The sequence below is a fragment of the Sceloporus occidentalis genome, unplaced genomic scaffold (genome assembly GCF_023333645.1).
Source record: "Sceloporus occidentalis isolate IW3139 unplaced genomic scaffold, rSceOcc1.0.p SCAF_3, whole genome shotgun sequence".
NCBI lineage: Eukaryota > Metazoa > Chordata > Lepidosauria > Squamata > Phrynosomatidae > Sceloporus > Sceloporus occidentalis.
The window spans coordinates 87,241,768-87,265,843 of NW_028316983.1; the positions used below are offsets into that span (position 1 = coordinate 87,241,768).

A 24,076-nucleotide genomic window follows, 5' to 3' on the forward strand; every position below is an offset into this window, starting at 1 on the left:
ATCACTTTGTTCTCGGGTAGGGCAGGGGGAAAAGTTTAAAGGGGTCTGGGCGCTTTAAATGTGCACATACGCTTTCTGCCGCCGGTGCTGACCGCCGCAGCTGCACAGCTACGCATCCGCCAGCCAGCAAAAGAAAAAAAAAGCCGCGTTTTTGGCCGCCCGTGCGGAAGCTGCCTCTCTCTTTGCAGCGTCCTGCGAGGCGGCGGTATGGAAGCTGCGGGTAAGAAACGGCCCCAGGTGAGGCATCTTCACTACCCCCAGTGTGGAAGCCCCATACACCTTAGCCACGCCCCCGGGGCGGGCGGTCTGGAGGCTCCGTATTCAGGGGAAGACACCTTCAAGACGTCTTCCCCTGCCCGTCTGTAACCCGCCATTATTACATGTATCATTATTACATGTAAACATTGAAACTATAAGGTGAGGATGTTTATCAGATTCCAAGTCATAAAATATGTATGACATGGCAGGACGGAGGATTTCAATATAGAGGGTTTCCATTCAAATCCAATTCTCTACTCACTTTGCCCACAGTGGGCATCTGTAGGAAAAAGACTTTAATACTGGTACCCTGGAAAACAATTCTTCAGTACATTTGAGTTCAGCCTGTTTCCACAACGAATTTAGTTCAGCCTGTTTGCAAACAATATGTAATGTGCCGTATATACTCGTCTATAAATCTAAAAATTTATGCCCAAAAATTGACCCCAAAATCCCAGGTCGACTTATTTACAGGTCACCGTGGTAATGTGATAGCAGCTCTTTCAGATTTCCCTAATGCTGTGTGGTGAGTAGTTTATTTCTCTGTGGAGCCAAACAGAAAGAGACCTGTTTAAGAGTCCTCTCCAATCCTACATAGCTGAAATGAAAGCTGAAAACGATGAAGCAAAAAGCCTCAGTAAGAGTCTCTCTTGCCATATGCACACATATACACACTGAGGAGTCTCCAAGTTTTATCCTCGATCTATCAACAGGTCATGAGAAAATCCATAATTTTGACCCCAAACCTGACTTCAACTTATATATGAGGTTGACTTATATTGAGAATATATGGCATATTGCAAAGATCAACATAGCTCAGTAAAAATTACTCAATTAAATGGAACTGTGGAAAATAGTAAGAAAGGGGACTGCAGACCTGTAGACTAGTTAAGCTTTGTCTGATATGCATGAATCTCTCCAGGGAATCTTCTACTGCAGAGTGCAGCATTAGAAGTCTAAATAAAAGAGGGAAACATATTACTTATATTGACTGCATCATTTCCAAAAACAACAGCAAAACAACCAATCAGAAAAGTAGACAGACATAGGAACCAGCTTGTTCTTTGAGATCTCCTGGGGAGGCCCTTCTCTCTGTCCCACTATTCACATAGGTACATCTGGTAGGAACTCAGGAGAGGGCCTTCTCAGTAGCTGCCCACAGACTCTGGAACTCCTTTCTCAGAGGAGTTAGATTTGTACTCTTCCAACTTTCTTTTTAAAGACTGTAAAAGGCTTTTTCTATTTAGACAGGTATTTGATGATTGACTATATAAGGCTTAGCTCACCCAAATGTGCTGGATCTTGCCAACTGGTGTGTATGTGTGAGCACAGTTGCCTGTTCACATGTTTAATGATATATGTTTTAAACTGGTTGTAATATTTTATTATCTAATCTTGGTTTTATTTTGTATCTTGTGCATTTTTAACATCATTTTTAAAAATTTGTTGTAAGCCGGTCTGAGTTCCAAACTGGGAAAAGGGCATGATTGAAATAGAAATAATTCCCCTCCTCCTCGTGGGTGATCCAGTACTACTCCTGGTGAAATATGACATCCATTAGAGAGAATATAACTACTTACATTCTAATATTCATCTGGGAAACATCTTTAGGTTTTAGCATGCTTCCTATCTGCATGCACAAAGCTCTAGTCCCTATTGAAATGCATACGTTTCAAACATACATATAGCCATACAAATCTATGATTACCTTAACTCTTCTTGGGTGCTGTAACAAGCCAACATCACTTTCTTTGAAAATGTGGCTGCACAAGGATTCCTACCATGTGGCTGCACAAGGATTCCTACCAAGCCCCTGTTCCATGTACGGGGCTTCTTGAGAGATAGGTAAAACCAAAAGGGGCATGGGGTGGATAGAAGTGGAAACAGAGAGATGGAGAAACCAGCAGCATCCAAAAGGCCTTCAGAGTGCCCAGCCTCAGCAGAAGCTCAACAATGCACAAATAATAAATCCTCTATAATAAAGTAAAAAGATGACAAGAATTCAAGCCATATTCTCACTTTCCTTCTCACAGGACAGCACTTTAACTAGAGTGGCATAAACCCGTGATTGTTCACAGCAATTGAAACAACTGAAGCAGTGCCACAGAATCAGACAGCTTGTTGCACAGCAAAAATCAGTCATCACAATGGCGAATTACATATAAATGAAATGATAGTGGTGTCATAAATAAGGCTTGACAGAAGATGCATACTATTTTTTTTGTCAATACCTAAAGATCTTGGAAGTCTGTAAGTGGAGTGGACAGTGTTTATGGCCAATTCTCTATCCCTCTGTCCCCCAGCACTGACATAAATGTGGAAGATCAGCAGGAACAAAACAACAACAGCTGTGTTTAGAAATTCTCCCTCTTTAAAACAACGTTTCTGAAGAAACTGTTTCTGTGAAAGTACTTTCTTTAAAACAATATTTGTTCTCCCATAAAACTTGCTGTAAAGAAAATGTGATTCAGAATGTACTTTTGGAGGCTGAATCAAAATTCAGAAGTGGAGGTACCCTCCAGCAATGGGGGGTGGGTGGGTACATGTTGCCTACATATACTACAGGTATAGGGTTTTTGAAAAATCTATATTTATATATATATATAAAAATCTGTGTCTACGGTGGTATTCTGAGACGTTTACAGTTTCCTACTTGCAGCTCCTCCACTTTCTGTGACACTGCCCTAAAAAAAGAGAGAACTCAGTCCTTAAAGAGGCTTCATATCATACCAAGAGGCTAAACAGAATGGCCAAAAGGGCCGGTGTCGGGGTGGAGTGGGGGTGTAGCAGCCTCACACCACATGCCCTGACTCCATCTGACTGCACAGCGGGTGGCATTATGGCACTTCTTTGGCGCAGTGTTCAGATGCTGTGCCACTTCTTTTGGGGCTGGAAAAACACCAGACCGGGGTCGTGCTGCTCCTGATCCCACACTCATAGAGGCAGTGGCAAGCTGCTCCTTTGGGTCCATCTATTTTGCCCCCAATCCAAGGTAACACCAATGTGCTTACATCTCATTGAAGGGAAAATGAATGCTTTGTAGCACTTTCTCCTAAATTGCCAAGTCTCCTGAGATGATGCAACTAATAAGCTACAGGTGGTCTATCCAGCTCACGTCACCTTTGTCCATTAACAAATATATGATTTATACAATAGTCAGTAACAAAAGCCTTAACTCATCAATTGCTAATATGCCTACAATGAAATTTCTAGTATGACTTTTAGTATGACTTATGGGTGGTGAACTAAAAGCAACACAAGACATAGGTCAATGGTTCACACAATGTTTATATTTTTACTCTAAAGCAAATACAGTATAGGGGACAATACATTTTCACCAAGTATTTTAATCAAATTTAAAACTAGCAGTAATGCTAGAGAAAAGTGGGCATAACCTTTGCCACATACTACTATCCCAAACTAACAGCTATCTGATATTGGTATTACTCATATAACAGAGCCAATGTTCTAATTAATACTCCCTCCATTTGATTTACACATCATCATGATCTTGTGGGAAGATATGACCATGGATCTTACACCATTTTGCTTTAATGGTCACTGAATCAATTCAGGGACTTACTTGTCATTCTCTTCCACATTAGCTTGCCCCTTTCTGGATGACCTGATCTTCTCACTTGCTTCCATTTGAGGTTGTGCCTTTCTCAATGAGCGGATCAATAAATCTTTGAGTTCACCTCTGTTTTCTAGGAACAAGATATTGAAGAAACAGAAACAGACAGCTTATTTCTTTTCTGTACAAAACTTCAAAAGGTGTTTTTTTTAAAAAAAAAAAGATTTAGAAACTTGCAGGTGCACAGAAAGTCCTTTTCTGTGCATTTGCACAGAATATGCTGATTTCTGTGTAAAGAAACCATATGCAATATTTGTGTAGAATAAGTGCCTAACAACTACACTTTCGGTGTAGGAAACAACATTTCTTATGGAGAATTGTTTTTTTCCGGGGAGGAATATTATTTTCTGCACAGAAAATGCTGTTTCCTGCGAAAAACAACTAGATAGAAATTCTGCACAGAATAAGCCCCAATTGTAAAGATTCTGATCAATCCAGAATTCATAGCAATTAACAGAAGGCCATAGCAATTCCCTTTTTTTCTGTCTGCTAGCCAGGATTAGTCTGACAGGGCCTAATCTAGTTCTCTTCCAATTTCAGTCTTGAATTAGTACCCCCAATCCGCAGATCCTGATATGTACAATGCTATATGCCTGCCAAATAGGCTGCTATCAGTGGGTTGCTGGGAGACTCAGCAAAGTAGCACAAGCTAACAGATATACCAGGTTCAAGAAGCTGAACAATACTGTCTTAAGCTTCATCTTGTACACAAGAGAAGATGTTTACAAATGTCCTGCCAAAGGATGTGCTGATCAAGCTGTCATGCCAAATACACCACCAGAAAATTAAGTGGAAGGCAGCTTGGTTTTTATCTGTTCACTTCAACGGGTCATTGTGAAGATTTGCCGAGAAGTAACTAAAAAATTAAAATCCCATCATTTATCTAGTCCCCAAACTACCAGAATGTGGTAGAGGGGCAAAACCACTCCTTACCTTTTGCTCTAGCCAGCTTAGTGAGGCCTATATCACTGGGCAACTGCTAAAACCCACACCACAGAAGGGGATCAACTGTCAATTCCCAGAGCTGCATGTTCCAACAGCCCCCCTATCTATCTACCACAAGCAAGAAAGGGAACAAGGGGAAAAGGTCATTGTCTCTGTTTGTCTGTCACCATCCTTTAGGAGTGGTTCCCAAACTTTGTTCTTCCAGTTTTGGTCATTTTTTGGACTTCCGCTCCCACAGCTCTTGACTGTTGACCAAGCTGGGATCTGAAGTCCAAAACCAAAGGCAAAACAAAGGTTGGGAACCACTGTTATAGGAAATGATATGGATTTGGCCTAGAAGGAGACCAGTGAACAGGCAATGGCACCAACAATCAAGAGAAAAAGAGGGTGGCTGCTCGAGAGCATCTTGCTCAAGGACTCAAAGGAACCAGCACTCATTCTAGGTACTATTTTTAGGAGCCTAAGTGGGAAGGGATGAATTATTAATTTATTACATCTATATCCCTCAGTGAGTTCAAGGTAGTATACCTGGTTATCTTCTTCCTCACTTGGAATACTCAGCATAGAGAAAAAAATGTGGATCTCCCAAGTCCTAGTCCAGAACTTGAGCCAAGACAACACACTTAAATTCAAGAGAGTGGAGAATTGGACCTGTGAACTTGATGAAGCCCTCAATACTTTTGGGTATTGTGTGGTTTTCTATTAATTACATTCAATTTATAGCTGTCCCTACACAGACCAACAAAAATCGACTTGACAAAACCAGCTTGTCTGGCTTTGGTGAGAAACTCTGATCTTGGGTAAGTTACTTGCAAAATATGTAGGCTGTTTTACTGAGTAATACTCAGCAAGACTGGTTTAAGACTCCTTGGGCATGATGCCCTTTGTATTTTTCTCTGCCAAGGGGCCCAGGTGGCCTTATGTGGCAGTGTTGGCAGGCAGAACCACTTCAAGGAACACAAATTGACTGAAAGCTGCTATATTTATTTTTCCTAAACCAACATGCAAAACAGGCATAATCTATAGCCTGGAGCAAATCAAGTGCACATGTGCAGTGTTTCAATTCTGCTATTGGACTGTGTCCAGCCTTGCCCTTTTCTGTGTGGAATTGGCATCTTTTTCTTATGTACATGTTACCAAGCATCCAGCTGACAGAAATTGTTACAGTACAATGTTATCTGGTGTTGTCTCTCCTGTGAGTTTTGAAACGGATTTATGGGAATTTTTCCTAATAAGTTGCAACATAAGAAAACTCTACCATGTTTTTTTCTGAACCCAGTGCTTTCAATAAAATATAGCCATTTGGCAGGTTTATCATGTTTTATTGCTTCCCACTAATTCTGGCTGGGGGAATAAAAAGGAGGAAGGGAGTGGGAGAAAAAAGTAATGCGCCTTTAAAACTAATTGCTTTTCATTTTTAGCATGAGCTTTCATTGATATAAACCCACTTCTACAGATGCAGTACACAGTGATATTAAAGCATTATGTTGTAAAGCATATTTATAATCCTTGTAGGAGTGTGAAAGAATGTAACAGCATTTAAAAAGATGAAAATGGTGTCCCTTGACTTAAATTTTCAAAAGGGCTAAGTGAGGCAATACAGTTCTTCAGATCTTTACAGTGGTCAGTTGATGTGTGAAAGCAATACATCTGCTTACCAAAAGTCAGTTTCCTTGGGTTCAAAACTCCTTTTGTTATATATGCAGCACCAGGATTCTTGTATTAATATATGTAGTGCACCATGAAACTATTGTCAACTTTCATACCTCTGATAGTGGACTGGAATTTGTGAATATAATTCAGTTCAGCTGTTTCTCTTTCTAGTCTTCCTTTGTAATCTCCTTGTTTAAGGCCTGTAATCTGTAAATTCTTTATTGTATGTCCAGGAAGGTTGAAATGTTCTGCAATTGGTTTTTGGGTATTGTCATTTCTAATGTCAGATTTTTGTCCATTAATCTTCTTATCTAGCAACATAGATGGGGGAATGAATCACATTTTCAATCTCTTTTACTGTTGTTGTTATTGTGTGCCTTCAAATTACTGCCTTTTTAAAATGTCTTATAGACATCTGTTTCTGTGGCAAGGTAGGAGGGTTTTAATTATTGGTTTCCTTACCTTTCCTTTTTTTTCTTTTTTAATTGCAAGGTAAAGCTATCTGTAAATAATTAAATTATATATTAATTTATGGAATGGAACCATCATTTTATTTCTACTCACATCTAACTGTTGAAAAGCAATGCTTTAACAACATTAAGCAACTCTAGTGCAGAAGTAACTCTGGTTACCAAGACATACTATCAAATATTTTTAACTTGAGGCAGCACTGCATAAAAAAGGTTTTAAGTGTAACGTACATTTCTAATGAAGGGTCACTTATCATGACAAATGTCAATCAAGGGTCACAACCAATGGTGATCTGAGTCACAGCTGGTGATGAAAAAACAAGAGCCATGATGTAGCATTGCAAGGCTACCATTCTCTCCCTCCCTCCTTCTCCCAGCCTCTCTCAGTGGACTGTATGGATTTAGGACTCACCCTGGTTTTTGGACTGTATTCTAAATATGAACAAACCGAGTCATGACTCATCATAGCTCTAACTTGTAACCTCATAGGAATATCCTGACACATCTTGAAAAAAACAAAGTGGTTCTGAGCATATGGAAAGGATTTCCTCAGAACTGCAGTGTGGTCAAGATTTACAGGGTCGAAGTCCTGGGTCTTTTTGATACCAGGTATTATAGCCTCAATGGTCAATTCTCTGGACCCACCTATGCCCTCAGAGTTTAGCTGTAACCTTCAGAGTAGATGGAGGGGCAACAGCTTTTCCCTGTAGCAATATATTGTCAAGAACTTACATTTCATTTTAAATATAATCCTGAACCTCACTCTTGGGGAGAAGGCAGAGCATAAATAGAGTGAGTGAGTGAGTGGGGAGTGAGTGAGTGAGTGAGTGATGAACTACTCCTGTTGCAATCCAAACTGTTTGGGATGTCTTGGGCCCGTTACAGACTGCCCAAAAGGGGCAGTCTTGGGCCACTGCCAGTTGCAGCGCGGAGGAGCCGCAGCAGCCAAATCGCATGACTCCTCCGCGCTGCAAAAAAGGAGTGCAGAAATCGCACTCCTTCCGGCAACCCGGAACAGCCGCCGCAAGTGCCAAAGCGCGCACTCACGACGGCTCTTCCGGGTTTAGACATCCGGACACTGTGCGTCCGTTATGTCAAGATGGCCGCGCCCGTCTGTATAGGGCGCCGCCATCTTGCCGTACGGAATACGCACGAGGGGCAAGGCGCGTCCGGAAGCGCCGCCCCTCACGTGTATTCCTGGCACAACGACGGTGCCACTTAGGCCCGTCTGTAAGGCACCTTGAATGGTCACGCTTTCACCTGCTTGCCACAGAAACAAAAACTCCTAGAAATTTTATAGGCAGAAAGAAAGATTGATGCAGCCACCTAACTTCTTGGACTCTTGGGAGGGTCTGGTGCTCTAGTGACTGTCATGAAGTGACTGCACTTCAAAACATGCCACTACACCAGTGGTGTTTGGTTTATTGAAGAATTATTTGTACTACTATTGACAAATATGACTAGGTATGAAAAAGTGTTTTGGGACTTTTACAAAGAATTGATCTGATAGTGAAATCTTTTCCCATATACTGTACAGAATTACATACTCTGACTCTTCCATTGTAGGGAATAGGCAATTCTGATCTTCCTTGGCAGTCATTATTTTCTAAATATTTTTTGCAAAGTTATAAAAAAGATTTACTTAGCAAAGCTCAACAGAACCTTTAAAAGTTCAAAGCTTCCAAATTTAAACTCTCAAAGCTTCTGTTGTCTACTTTAACAGGACTTTGGTTCCAAGTCCAAGAACTGTATTCATCACACAATGTACTATTTAATGTGCATGGCACATAAAATGGTTTGATCAGTAAAAACTGTACTTTTTATGAAAAAGTAAAACACAAGATATGAATTGAACTTCTATCCAGTTGTAATGTGAAGACTCAAGGCCACATAAAATGAGGAAGCAGTAAATGGGACATACCATCAGAGTTTTAAAAACATGTTTCAGATGTAAAACTGCCTATTATATACTATTTCTTATAATAAAAAACACAACTATAAAACTACATTCATATCTATATCATATCAGTAACAAATCAATCCTAACATTCAATTGTATATAAGAAAAACAACTTCATACTGAAATACATACAGGGGGAAAAGGGGCTTTCTATTGAGAATTTGGAATCTTGCCACCATTTTGTAGCTTGATGAAACTGGAAAAGGAAAGGTATTGCTACTTTGTACGTTGCTGAATAATTATCCATCTAAATGTCAGCTGTGAACATGTGATCTCTCTTTTTATGTGCAAAAGGACTGTTCCCTTATGCCCATATTTAATTACAATATGGAAATATAGCACACACTCACCTTTGCCTTTGACATCCCAATACACAGCCACTTCACTCCTTCAGGCATCCCCCCCCCCTCACACACACACCTTTTGTCAGAAATAAGACAAGTGGGGAGGAAAATCCCAACAGATCTCTTTCACTCTCTCTTACACATATATCTGCGCATACCACAATAACTGAGACCCACATATGAGTGGTGAAAGCAAAATCCATATGACCTTGCTCATACATTATTGGTTCAAGAATAAACAAAAGATGCATATCTATCAAGTGAAAAATTTGGAGATTTAAAGTTGTATATGGCATTATTTTAAATGCTAAAAAGCATTATGATCAGTTTTCAGATGAAGAAGAGATGATCAAGTGACCTGAAGTCCACCTTCATAAAGGAACTAAAGGATGAAGCAAAGGAAAACAATGCAAAAGAATTTACAAAATTCCAGGAGGCATAACTGTTTCTGTTCACACTAAAGGCTAGATGGATGAGATAGTAGAGGAGGGTCAGTGATGCCAGGACAGATTATACTCTTGCCTTTCACCAGGGGATGGTTCCTTTTTTAATAAGAGTTAAAGTAAATTACTTACATAGACACATGGGTAAGTTGACTGAGGTTTTTGGGGTCAATTTTTTGACTAAAATTTCTATACTTATATATGAGTATATACAGTAATCAAATAATTAAAATATTTATTTTTGAAAGTGGGGGGAAACTTGAGAAAAGAAAGCACTCCAAATGGCATGGAATCTATTTGAGAGAAATTACACCCCAAATCAACTATGTTTATGAGATTTGTCTGGTCATTGCAATGCATGTTGCAATGAAAGTCTTGGGCAGGAGGGGGAAGGAATAATCTCTAAGATTCCATTTCTACAAACAATTTATGGGAGTTAGAACTGATCAGTCATTAAAGAAAAAATATATATAATATCATTACAGTTATTTACATCAAAGCAAGGATGGTGTCTCCCCTACCCACCTTCTTTGCACTTTGCACTTAAGAATGAGAGTGATATCAGTCAATCTGTCAGAATTAACCTACACTTTAGTACAAGGATAGGGAATAGGAAACTTCTTTCATCTTGAAAGCCAAATTCAATTTCTAATGAATTCTCTTGTGGGCGGGGGAGTAATTCCATATTTCACTGAACTATCATCTATTCATAAGGTGGCACTTAAAGATAAAAACTCTAATTCCCTTAATGAAAGTAGTCTCAGAAAAGACTACCTGAACATTAGCAGTCACTAGCACAGAGTAGAAAAGCAGCAAAAGCAGGCACAACCACTTATATTTTGGCTCAGCTATGAGTGTTAAGACTACAATAAGCTTGATTAATGCCTATGAAATTGTAAATTATAAAGATAAAAGTTGTTACTCCTTGTTGCTTCACTTTTATGTAGTGGTAAGTTCTGAAATTTCATTGTGACAGTCCCCATAGCCATGCCTTCAGGAATTTTGTAAATCCTTTGGCATTGTTTTCCTTTGCTTCATTCTTTAGAATTCTCTCTAGGAATCTCTAGGTCCTTCAGTGCGACTTTTGGTTAAAGTTGACCATACAGTTGCACTGGAGAACCTAGAGAGAACATATTAACAAAATCTGTGAATGATCAAATCATCAAAAGTCAAAACCACAAATGTGCAGAGACAAGTGTATAAATTTGGGCACCAAAAGGGATTTCATAAGAAAAGTGGAGGCTGGATAAAGTTTGGGAGAAGCTTTCAAGAGGTCTGTAGAACGTTCACAGTGTTTTTGTTTACTTAAGGAAGGCTTGCCTGACCTGGTTCTTTCACTTCATATATGCATAATTTTACTTTTGAATAAAATAAAATAAAAAATCTACTGAAACATCTAAAAGTAGCTTACATATGAAATGTTCTCCAGCCCAGCAGACTCCCATTTGAGTTTTCCTAATTAGACGAAAATGAGTCTAATTGCTTGTGGACAAAGTATGACCATATAAGCGTCCAGATCAGAATATTTAAGCTTCTGCATCCACAAGAGCATGTTATTTCTTTAAAAATACATACTTCAGAGCAGTGTTTCTCAACCTTATTTTTATCCAAGTCCCACCAATCATTCTGTCAAAGTATCCAGGTCTCAACATATAGAAACAGAAGCCCACTTTTTCTGAAAAGAGCATTTTTTACAGGCACTGTTATTATATGTATCATTTATGTTAATGTTTGAGGACATACAGTAGTACAGTGGTCCCTTGGCTTACACATGGGATCTGTTCCAGACACCCCCCTGCGTAAGCCAAAAAACGCGTAAGCTTGAGTCCCATTTGATTAAATGGGGCTTGTGCTCGCGGTGTGGAAGAGTGTGTGTGCCTTGGGCACGTGCCATTCACTTTCCCAATTGTGCGGCTTCCACATAAGCAGGAAGCCGCGTATGGGGTGCCCACCTATAGCGTGGGTGCACTGTACTGATGGGAAGAAACACACCAAAAAACCCTGACTAAAAAAATGTTCCATTAGTACAGTGGTCCCTTCCCTTATGCAGGGGATCCATTCCACACACACACGCGCGCACGTAAGGTAAATTCCACGGATGCTCAAGCCCCATTAAAGATAATGGGTCTCATTCCTGCAGCAACGTGTGGCACAGGCATGCGTGCTCTTACTTTTTCCGGAGCACAGCTGGAAACTGCGTAAGGCACGCCCACATATGTCGCAGGAGCACTGTAGTGGAAAACTGTAATAAAACTGCTGACCATTAATTTTATTGAGACACTAACTATATAACATAAAAATATAAATAAAAAGATTGCCATATTTTTGGATATTACCCTTTCCCTACAACTAAAAGACTTGTGACCCATTGCTGGTACATGTAGCACAGGCTGAGAGCCACTGCTTTAGAGTTTCAACAGTATTAAGACTCCATTCAGTTAAGGAGCTGAAAGTGAACAGAGACATTTTCTTTAAAATGTTTGTACCAAGCCATCAAGTGTATGCCTAAGAAAGGTTGACTGACTGACTGACTGAAGTGAGTCCTTTAATGCACTTTCCAGACAAGTAAAGGCACAGCCTTGAAAAAACTGTATGAAATTTCATTATATCTTCTTGAATGCTGAGGTGATGCATAGAAGACACCATTAAAATTAGTGGAATATAGTGGAATATAATATGCAATACAGTGGAAAGAACTTGCATAAACCTGGAAAAATATGCATATATAATGATATAGACCTTCCATGAAAGGTTATATGATTTACACAAGCCCAGTAACAGATGTGCCGATAAATTAATGCAGTGCTGGACATTATTAAAATATGGCTTGACATCATTACAGAGCAGCATAGTTCTTTAATTTAAGAAATGCCAACATTAACCTTGTGATATGATCAAATTGCAAATGGTAAGAAGAGGAAGCAACACAAAAGTGTGTGAACCAGCAAATTCTAACCACTTTTTCTAGGGAAAAAATGTCTCTTTCAATTAAGTTTTTAATTCCCTGGTGAGCAAAAGAAAGCAAACCCAGTCAGGGATGAGTTGTCTACATATGTCTTCCTAGCTTTGACTTCCCCATAAAGCTCCAAATTCACATTCAGGCTAAAAGAACTACCAGCTAAGATATAAATTACAGATCAAGAATTTGATTTGGTCAATAACCAGAAAAATTCTGCAGTAAGTAGAAGAGAATGTTCAACTAACCATTTGATAGGCCATTTCTGTGCTCTTGTACATTATTGCTCTTGGGACTTGAAAATGGACTCAATAGGCATGTTCCTGTTGTCGGTGAATAAGACTGGAGATTTTTCTTGCTGCTCACTAATGATGTTGCTGGCCTCTAAGTAATAAAAAATAATAACAAATCAAGATACTTTTCCAAAATAATGCTGTGACAGGCATCTTCACATTCTCTCCTTCCACTATGACAATCCCTTCTCAAACAATCTCCTAAATGAAAAATCAGTATCATGCCTCTTTTTACCTCTTTTTATATACTTTCACTCACCCTTCAAAATCTGGATGGATGTTTGTAAAGAACTGTTTCTAGCGCTCAATATGGGCCTGACATTTAATACTGGAGCCAAGTAAGAACAATAATATGTTTTTCAACCCCACTTATCTGTTCCAAAAGATTAAAAGAAGGCATCATATTTGAAAGTTTAACCATTTCTGATTAAGGGAAAATATAATAATAGATGTGAAGAAATCTGTTATGGGTGAGAATTTTGTTTTAGTTTATTTTCTGAGCTGCCTTGGATCCAATTTAGGAGAAAAGTGGCATATAAATAATTTTTTAAAACCCAGAATTTGCCAATATTTGCATATGAGGGGAAGCAAAATTATGGGTTTTGCTCACCCCTAATTATCACATTAGTGAAAATCAGAAGCATATTAAAATAAGAAATTACCTTTAGCCCTCACTTTCAAATAAATAAATTTAAACTTTCTAAATGGCCCAAGGTTTATGCAAACGCACACACAGTGCACATTTCTCCAGCACAGATCTATTGGCTTGCTAAATGCAGCACAATATAAATGGAAAGGACTATACACAAAGATTATTTTTCCTGTGCACCAGCCTCTCCAGCACAAACGTGCTCCTGTCAGCCCACCAAACCATTATTGCCAAAGTTCATTGTTTAAATTGGGGTGGGTAGTTGTCAGTTAATGCCACTGAGATATGCCCACCATCACCGGAATTGGGCAGGGAGAGAGAAATTTGTCCCTAAATGCCTGCTAATACCCCCAAGGGGCATGTGAAAGATTTTGCTCCATTTTTGTCTGCAGTGGGACATTTTAGGTACAAGAGAAGTCTATTTTCCTAATAAGAAGTAACCATAACATCAACATCCAGGCTACTCCTGTTGAAAAAAGGCTTCTCTTGGGGCTAAAATGGCCGGGGGTATGAGGGGGAGTGGCAAAACTTCTCCCCTCACCTGCGAGGGGGTATTTGAAATAATAATAATAATCACAGATCACACTTCCCTCACCTTAAGTTAAACCCCAATTTAAATGGAAAATACTGACTATGAGAAGAGACTCATCCTCACTTTTTCCCCTGTCCAGCTGACCAACACGATGGGAAGGCCAATGTAATTTCATCATATAGAGAGGATTTAAATCTTCCCACCCTCATGCACTAAGATGCACTACCTGCATTGAATCCCACTGTTGGAGAAAGGCAGGTCATAAATTCTTGAAATAAATAAATAAATAAAAATAGGCTGGGAGGGGAAATTGTGTGTATGTGTCTGTGTGTGTGCACGTGTGTGTGTATGAGACAGGGGCATGTGTGTATATCTGTGCATATACAGTGGGCCCTTAATATCAGCTGGATTTGGTTCCCTCCACTGTGGATGCTCAATTATTATTATTATTATTATTATTATTATTATTAACCTTTATTTATGAAGCGCTGTAAATTTACACAGCGCTGTACATACAATCTTTTAGTTAGACGATTCCCTGCCCTTGGGCTTACAATCTAAAAAGACATGACACAGAAGGAGAAGGGAGTGGTGGAGGGAAAGGGTAAGAGGTCCAGCAGTTCCTCTCTACCTCCAAGGTCTGGACCAAGGCAGATGGACTGGAGGGAGGGCGAGGCTTCATAATGGATGGTTAATCATTTTCCAGGTAAAATACATACTCTCAAGTAGGATAAAACATATACAGTACATAGCAATACAGGAAATGGTTCAATAAACAGGCACCACAAGAACATCAAATAGTAAGCGACAATTATGCAATGCCTGGGAACGCTTCTCTGAACAGGATGGTTTTCAACTCCGTTTTGAAGCTGGTAAAAGAAGTGATGGCTCTTGCTTGTGGGGGAAGAAGGTTCCAGGAGTGAGGAGCAGCGAGTGAAAAGGGGCGAATCCGGGATGGGGCAGAGGAAATCCTGGGCTGAGACAGGAACCCTTGACTACCAGAACGGAGGGCCCTGGTGGGAAGGTGAGGAGAAAGAAGGTCTGATAAGTAGGGAGGGGCCAGTCCATGGAGGGCTTTAAACGTGGACAGCAGGAGCTTATACTGAATGCGGAAACGGAGGGGGAGCCAGTGAAGGGATGCCAACACAGGAGAGATGTGGTCAGAGCGGTGGGTGGAAGTGATAATGCGTGCGGCTGAATGCTGAACAGAGATTAAAGGACGGAGGTGAGAAAGAGGAAGCCCAGCCAGGGGGACATTACAGTAATCAAGTCGTGAGATCACTAGGGCATGGACCAGGATCTTGGCAGTAGAGGCGGAGAGATAAGGTCCATTAAACATTAAACATTAAACACAGTTCCATTAAACACAGTGGCATAGTAAAATGGTGTCCCTTACATAAAAATGGCAAAATCAAGGTTTGCTTATAGGAATGTATATATTTTTGAAATACTTTCAAGCTGTAGATAATTAAATCCGTGGATAAAAAAATTCATGAATACAGAGGGCTGACTGTATGTGTGAGAAGATGAAAGGGAAGGGGATGGCACCTTGGCCATAGCTGCTACTGTCCCAGGACCCAACTCACTGCTACATTTGGCTTTGCACCCCACCTCCTTAGTATGCAGGTCCTGATCCACCAGCAACCACTGTATATGCCCTTAGGTGGCAAAAAGCTTGCCTATTCATGTCCTATTGGGAAACAGCCGTAAAGAAGAACCAAACTATTTTGATAAAGTTCCAGTTATTCTAGTTTTGAAAGAAGCATTTTGATGTTTTTGAAAGCAAAATTATGCTTACCAGATTGGGATATGAAAAGCCAAGCTTCAAAAACAAATTATAATGCAGCCATTCAGCTGAGTGGCCTGTGGCATGTTTGGGCTAATCCACAGATGAAAATCTACAATAAATATTGCCAATGTGCCCCATTTCTGGTCCCAATGGATCCCACGTGGCATCAGTAATGCCTGGATAAAAGAATCATGTGGAACCAGCCATATCACCCCTGCCAGGCCCCAGGGAGATACAGAACTGATGTGGTGTCTTTACACATGATTCCTTCATCAATAGGAACATGTCATTCAACTGGAATCCAGCCAATACACTTCATGTAAAAAATGTCTAACTGCTGCTGTGCTGAATGATTTACAGATTTTTATCCAGGTTATTTATATTCCAACTCTCAAACCAGTTTCCCAGAGACTTAAATTATATATAAAAATTAATTGTTTTAAAAGTAGACCCTGTGTTGAAAAATACTGCAATGAAATGCACAGCAAGGGATCCCCAAGCCAGTATGGCCAGTAGCTAATACTGACAGTTGACATCCAGAAATTAATCTTTCCAAGCACATTTTATAAAACAAATGTGTTCACAATACTACATTTCTGCTGTCCGCTGATGGTCTCAGTTTTCTTCCCAACAATAAGTATACCATGGCCACTGGGCATGCTCAGTCTTCCACAGGTTGTTTTGGGGGCTTGCTCTCCTTAGCGTTTTTAAAGATTTTTTTTGTTATTCTACAAACCTAGGGTTCCTCCTGGGAGAGACCTCCCTCTTGCACTTGGATCGTGTTATTGCACACATATAGCTAGCATTCAAGGAATTAAGATATGTTGGCATACATCAATAATGCTCAAACATGGGTCCCCAGCTGTCAATGCACTTCAACTTCCAGAAGACCCAGTCAGCCTAGATAATGATTAGAGATTCTGGAAGTGGAAGCCTTTCCGTCCCCAGATGTTGATGTTTTAAAAACCACTGCTATATATGATCAAATATATAATTAAAAAGTTTAGGTATACAAAAGTACCGCTGAAACAAATGAAGGAATAATCAATGGTACACTCCTTCATTTGTTTAACTTCTTAGTGAGCGTGTACAATTGTACTAGTAATCATTTCCACTCAGAAATGTCCTCTGCATCTCTTAAAACATTTTTTTTTGTTTTCATTATTATTCCAAATATTCCATATCAAGTACTAAAATGTGATTCTGGATCTAGGTTCTGAGCCTGCAATGTATTTCCAAAGTAGCTAATATAAAAAGTAGATTAATTGTATAACGTGTGTAAGACTGTCCATTTTTATTATTATTTTAAAAGGGCAACCCCAAACATATGGATACATTTGTATTGCAAAACAAAACACAAACACTCATACTGTTTATGTTCACTGGATTTTACTCTTTTTTGTATGGCTTCCACAAATCATATACCTGATTAACAGGACATCAGTCTGTTTAATCTAAACATACCTTAGATTAAGCTACAGTGGCCATAATGGAATTTGTATGTGTGGAAATCAGCATCCATTTGCACAGGAATAAAGTAAACTCTTTGTGTGAGAGAGTGTGCACTGTGGACCTTCAAGTCAGTTCCAATTTATAGCAACCCTAAGGCAAATCTATTGTAGGGTTTTCTTGGCAAGATTTGTTCAAAAAAGGGTTGCTATTGCCTTCCTCTGAGGCTGAGAGCATTTGAGTTGCCCAAGGTCATGTAAAGGGTTTAATGGCTGAGTGGGAATTGAACCCTGGTCTCCAGAGTCATAGTCCAGCACTCAAACCATTATGCCACACTGGTTCTACCAAAGGAGAAAACCCATACTTTTCAGCAGATGTTAGAAGATGTACTTTCTTATATGGAAGAGAGAATGCTTATTTTAAAATGAAAACAGTTATCCATAATTTCTAGGCTATTGTATTGAAAAATTAACTATTAAAAAAAATTCTGACATTGGAATTCATTTTAAATTCAAACCCATTTAGTCCAGTAATGTACTGATTATAATAATCACTAAATATTACAGTCCTACCAATAACCAGAAAATTCCACATTTGTCCTCTGTATTTTCATGCTTATGAAAAATCTAGGTTCCATGTTAAGAAGCTGCTGCAGTGCTCAAGACGACATTACAGTTGAAAACTCTTCCTCTCATTTTGAAATGTTATTTTACTATTATTTATGTGAGAAGTGTCTATGTTTTACTAAGCAATGAACAAGGCTTAAACAAAACAAAACAAACCCCAGGTATACCATATGAGAGCTGGCACAAAGCAAAAAAGAGATGGAGAAGAAAGAAGAAACTAACAAAATAAGGTAACAGTTCTCAATGTTATAACAACATTTCTACTCCTTCTCTTGACTTTATCTACACTTTCCCTCTATGCTTGCTTCCCCACCAACATTTTCAAAACTATTCATGTGAACCATTTCTGGGCAATATATATTACACAAACCTGCAACTTTTTATTCCCCCCGCTTCTTTTTTTTAAGCTATTTCAATCATCTTAAATATCTTTATGTAGCATTTACATAAAGCAAAAAGACGATTCGCCAGTTTATAAACAGCATTAGTGACCAATATTGCCATTGAAATTTTGAAAACCAAATAAAACCACAAGCTTTCAGTAGATATATATTTGACATTGCAAATATCCTAAATAGTATTCTCAAACCATGCATTTTTCCTTTTCCATTTTCATTTCAGGGGGAAAAAACAGCTTTAGGGAGGAACAGAATAATTTCAAGCTGGAACGCTCACCTCCAAAAATGTTACTCTGACTAAGGAAGCAGATGCAAAATTACAGTCGCAGCTGTATTCAGAGCACAACAAGGTGGGTAATGGAAAACTAAATTGCTAATTAAATCGCTAATGATGTTTGTTAGTGCCACTACTGTATTTTGTCACCTTTGTTTAAATACAGAGAATCTTTTCTAACACTGCCAGGTTTCTAATTTTACTAAATAACACTGAGACCTCTAAAGGCTACCATCTATAAAGAAACCACTGGTGTGTGCAAACAAAACTGGAGATCATTTTATTTACCAGCTATTTAGGTATATATTCTTCCCCACCAATTTTATTTCCTTTAACACTACTTATCTCACCAACTCCCATACATCAGTGTTCATGGTAACATCCACAGTTGGTACTGGAAGATAATAAATTGGCATATGTCGTGACATAATGCACTGAAAATATGTGATAGCCACATTTTACAGAAAGAGAAAGAAATTGGAGCAACAGTCAATTTTATTTTTATTGTGATAACTGTAGGGGAAATTTATTGCAGTGTTAGTATTTTATCGTTTCATTATGTTAGATTAGCTGAGAGAGGTAATTACAGTCTCAACATAAAAATGTCTTTAATGTTTTCATTTCAATTTTGCAGTTTGTAATATGCAGATTATAGTATCATCATAATCTCATATTGTTATATGTACAGTGAGAGGGCAGTGCATTTGCTTCACCAATTATAGAACTAATTTCTAATAAATGATTTCAGAAAGGTCCCTAACATATTCAGTAATTGAGAGAGGTGTATACATAACAACAGATTTAAAAAACAAAACAAAACACCACCACCAGACTGCAGGTCCTTCACTTATAGTCGGTTGTGTCATGCTAATGAAATTAGAATAGCAGAAATGTGTAAGAATATTTTTTTCTCCCCAAGATGTCCAGCAACTAATTTTTCTTCATAATCTGGGATGCTGTATTGCAGACTGTCAAGTTGTAGTTAGTCTTGATGAACTATTGATCCTATACTTATATGTATTTATCCTAGAAAAGTATTTAATCATAGGAATAACCCACATACACACAGAGACTTACTTTTTCCATGACAGCTTTATCCAGCTTCAGAGCTCTCTTGGCACTAGAAGAGAAGGATAAGAAAAACTCTGTATCAGTGGTTACTACGCCACATATAGGCAACTTATCTTTGCAGTTTTTAGTACACTACAGAAACTAATTTCAGACAAGGCAAATGTATTAACCAGTTTGTGAACCCCGCTTTGAAAAATGAATCATACCCTTCTTGGTTTCCAACCCCAAACCACACTTCTACAATTATGCAAACTGCAAGGAAACCATTCAGTTGGCATGTCAATGTCACACTACAAAAAACAATTATTTAAAAACATATTTTGTTTCCTATAAAATATTAATAATGAATATAATTGCACGTAAGTGCCCAATAACTTACCTTCTATATAGACATTGCAATTACTGTGCCAGTCACACACACACACAAAAATGTACTAGGCATTTAAACACCAGTACATTCAAGGTGAAAAAAGTAGTTCTCATCATTTTCGCTCTTAACATGATTCAATGCTGCTAGACTATGACTTAACTAGGGAACAGATGCTCTATGCCTTTACAGGTCCCCAAACCATAAGAAACTATTTTCTCGTGTTCTTCACTATACTGATTCAGGAACATGCCAGGCTTCCTCTGTAAAATCTGTTCTGCTGAACTGGATGCCCAGCTGTTAATGGCAACACTAGGAATGGAAAGCTGAATATTTATAATACTTTACACCATACAGCTGTCTTCTAAAGAGCAGTCATCAAAATTTTATTGAATGCAGGCTAAATACTCAAAGGAAAGAAAGGTCAACATAAATTAAGACTATTTTTCCCAGAGACAACTCCAACTTTCCTAGTACATTCCTAAATCTTAAACAACAGTTACAGTCTTTTTATATATATAAAGCAACTAAAAACCTTTAAAATCATCCTATAAAAGCTTCAGAAGATTACTTCAGATTAAAAAGGTTTGCAGAAGCATTTCATTTCAAAATAGAAGGGCCCAAGCACCATGTTGGAAATAGGCCATTTTTATTTGATAACCACTGCTGAAAATGTTCAGAAGCCTTAACAAATATGGTCTTCCACAGTCAAGAATGACCAAATGTCCAAGGAAGACCACCGTTAGAACCAACTTCTCTCACAACACAGGTAGTTTAAAATATAACTTTTACATCTTTAAAAGATAACTTTTTATACTAAATCCAACTTAAAACCTTTATTTTGAAATAACATTTTTGTCTTAAAAAAACCAGTCAAAATTTACTGTGTGAGGTTTATTTATTTATTTATTTTTAATAGTAAAGTCACCATATTCTTGTTGAGGGACAACCAAAGCCGAAAGGGTTTGACAAAATTATTAACAGCATGTTTCTTTTAAAATATAGTGCCCCATATTGCTTAAGGAATGCAGAGTCCATTACATCTTTCACCCCAATGGCAGCAAAGAAACATTTTATACGTTAATACATTCACTCTGCAAAGGTGCTCTAGGGGACCATGTATTTGCATGCTACACTAAGGCATGTTATGATGGAAGTTTTTATGACTGACTTCAAAGGAAGCTGGAAGCCAAAGTACAGCTGAATCTGGACTCAAGGTAGCTTTATGATTAGGATAAATGAATAGCTACATGAAAATCCCATTAAATTATAGCAACCTAGGAAAAAAAATCTTGTCACAAATGGTAGTGTGGTCAAGCACGATGCTATTTAAAATCTGTCAATGGCTCTGGATGATAGTAGAGTTACAGTGTGCCCACATTTGCCTTCATTTGCCTGTGGAGACATTGTAAACACCAAAATAATTGAGCCAAGCAGCCTTTCATAGTCCAAGAAAGAACTACTTTAGCAATAGAGGCAAGACCATTGCTGTCTATGCATTTGGTGTGCTCAGGATTGCATCATTTGTGCTACAGAAATTATTCCAGGTGTGTGTTTTCCTAGTTTACTAGAAACAGACCCTTTTAGAGATTTAGGAATAGCACAAAGACAGTACCAAAGCTGTATTCAAACATCTTAAGACTGTGGGGGAGAAGGCTTACTAAGGAAGCATCAGTTGTACTTGTTTAGTACAACTTTTCTATTTAATCAGATATCTGTTTCAAGCAGGATTGGGTAGTTATTCTAACCAGTTAGCCAAATGCCAAACTGAATAAATGAAATTAAGATTAAAATGCCAAGAGTGCTGGTTGTTGCTAACTCTGGCTTGGATACAAACTAGTAACAACAATCCTATGCATACCTACTCTGGAGTAAATCCTCTCGAGCACACTACCATTTACTTCAGATGAACTTCCTTCCCACAATAATCAATGCGACTTAAAAGCCCAATTCGGTATTCTCATCATATTCAATGGGACCTAAATTCATTAAAATTACAGTGCAATTCTATACACACCTACCCAAAAGGAAATTCCATTGAATTTACTGGGATTTCTTTCCGGGTGAGGAGGACTGTGGCATTAGTCTGGATCCAACTTCTGTTATCTGAGTGTAAGCAGTAATAATACTTCCTTTCCTTTGGAAAAAAGCTTGGAGCAATGTAAGAGTATGGAGGAACAAAACACATGATCACATGAATTGGCTCAATTACCAAAAAGGCGGCTAAATGTGTCACAGTTCCCAGAATTTCCAGCATTGAGCCAGAGCAGTTAAAGCAGTCTCAAACTGGATTATTTCTGCACTGTGTTTTGTACTCAAAATATGGTTTACATAACCCCCCTCCCCCATGAACCCTCAAGCTGAGTCTACAGCTTTCTACCACATATTCTATTTTGGTTTTTTGGCATTTGACAGCAAATTAGGCCATGGGTCATGGTGACACATGCTTCTTGAATCACTCAGTGATGATCCACCCTAGAATAACAGCAACTGGTTCTACTGGATCAGGCCATAGTTCCATCTACGGTAGGCCAGTTTTGGGTAGAATTATCTTTGCCTATCTGATGTCCTCCAGATGTTCATGAATTCAAATCCCGTCAGTTCTTGTCAAGTCTTATAGTCTAAACCATCTAAAGCAGTGATGTCCAAACTCTGGCCCTCCAGGTGTTCTGGACTTCAGCTGCCAGAATCCCAAACCATTGGCCAAGGTGGCTGTGGGTTCTGGGAGCTGAAATCCAAAACACCTGGAGGGCCAGAGTTTGGACATTGCTGATCTAAAGGATATAAAGTTAGGGAAGCCCAGTCTACAGTGCCTGGCTTTGTTTCTCAAAGATTTTAGGGATCAGTTTTCCAAACCTTTTTTGGTATGTGGAGATGCCAAGGTCTGAATTGTGAACCTTCTGCTTGCACACCTTGGGTTCTGCTACTGAACTGCAGACCCATCTCTTCTTCTGGACCTTGGTGATCAGACACCACTCTCTGCAAGCAGTATCAAAAACTTGACTTTTTAAAATTTTAGGCTTCATTCACCTTCTTTGCTTCGGCACATACTGAGACACTCAAAAGGTTACTCTTGGGGACTACAGTTCACCGAATCTTGTCACCAAAAGCTCACAAATACCTATTTCTTTATATTAGGCTTAAAGATCTCGGAACTTGGAAAGAAAGTAGAACTTAGTGTTAATATGATATGATATTTGAAGAATTACTTTCCCTATGCTCTGAGCAGAATGAACCTCATCTTAGAATTTGGTTTCAAGTAAACTGTTTATACAGTACAGGCAGAACGGAAAACTAAAGTTTGTGAACAACAACAGAAGTTGGCTCCTGTTTCTTCTAGGGCTACAACATAATTGATCACCAAGTTTCTTCCAGTTTATATATATATATATATATATATATATATATATATTGATCGAAATACACAAATGCCCTCTTTGCATCTGAATTGGGTGAAGGCAGAGTAAATGAGTACAAGAGAATACTGAGAGATGGAAGTCTCAGACAGTGATAGTAAATTATGAGGTGTCCAGTGCATGTCCTTTCTTCATGTTTCTGTAGCCAGGTATGAACTTTAAAACTTTGCTCATATAAGACCAACAGGACCAGAAAATATTGCGGTGTGAAGTGCTGCTGTTGCGGACTCCATTCTAGCCAGCCATTTATGCTTATCTCCATGAAACTTTATTCCAGGGGAGAATAAAGGATATAAAGTTAGGGAAGCCACATGAATACCCTGAACCCACTTTTGTTTCCCTGAATTTTGTAGCCATCCCTGAGCCTCTCTCCCTATTTTTAAAAATCCAGTGTTATTCAACAGAAAATTTCCAAAAACTTCACACAGTACTTCTTCTATACAGTACTTCTTAAATTTTTCTCCCTCTCTCTTATGTGTAAATGCTGCTTTTCCAACTAATTTAGGAGTGGATGTCTCTCCTTCATATTTGTGTCAACTGTGGCAAACG

General features: G+C 38.7%; 1 protein-coding gene across 3 annotated transcripts in view; it reads right to left on the reverse strand.

Annotated features, from left to right (window-relative positions):
• The window catches only part of ITGB3BP (integrin subunit beta 3 binding protein), a 48,687-nt gene extending 25,459 nt beyond the window's left edge, over positions 1–23,228 (reverse strand). The window contains exons 1-6 of one of the 3 annotated variants that reach the window (XM_089515334.1): positions 22,968–23,228; positions 22,133–22,261; positions 19,751–19,793; positions 12,912–13,047; positions 3,842–3,965; positions 1,136–1,214 (exon numbers count right to left, since the gene is read on the reverse strand). In XM_089515334.1, coding sequence (XP_089371460.1) covers positions 1,136–1,214; positions 3,842–3,965; positions 12,912–13,047; positions 19,751–19,793; positions 22,133–22,261; positions 22,968–23,137 — 681 coding nt within the window. In that variant the 5' untranslated portion in view covers positions 23,138–23,228. The remainder of the gene's footprint in view (positions 1–1,135; positions 1,215–3,841; positions 3,966–12,911; positions 13,048–19,750; positions 19,794–22,132; positions 22,262–22,967) is intronic. The other 2 variants (XM_089515332.1, XM_089515333.1) reach the window with 2 other exon arrangements.
• Positions 23,229–24,076: the final 848 nt, after the last annotated feature.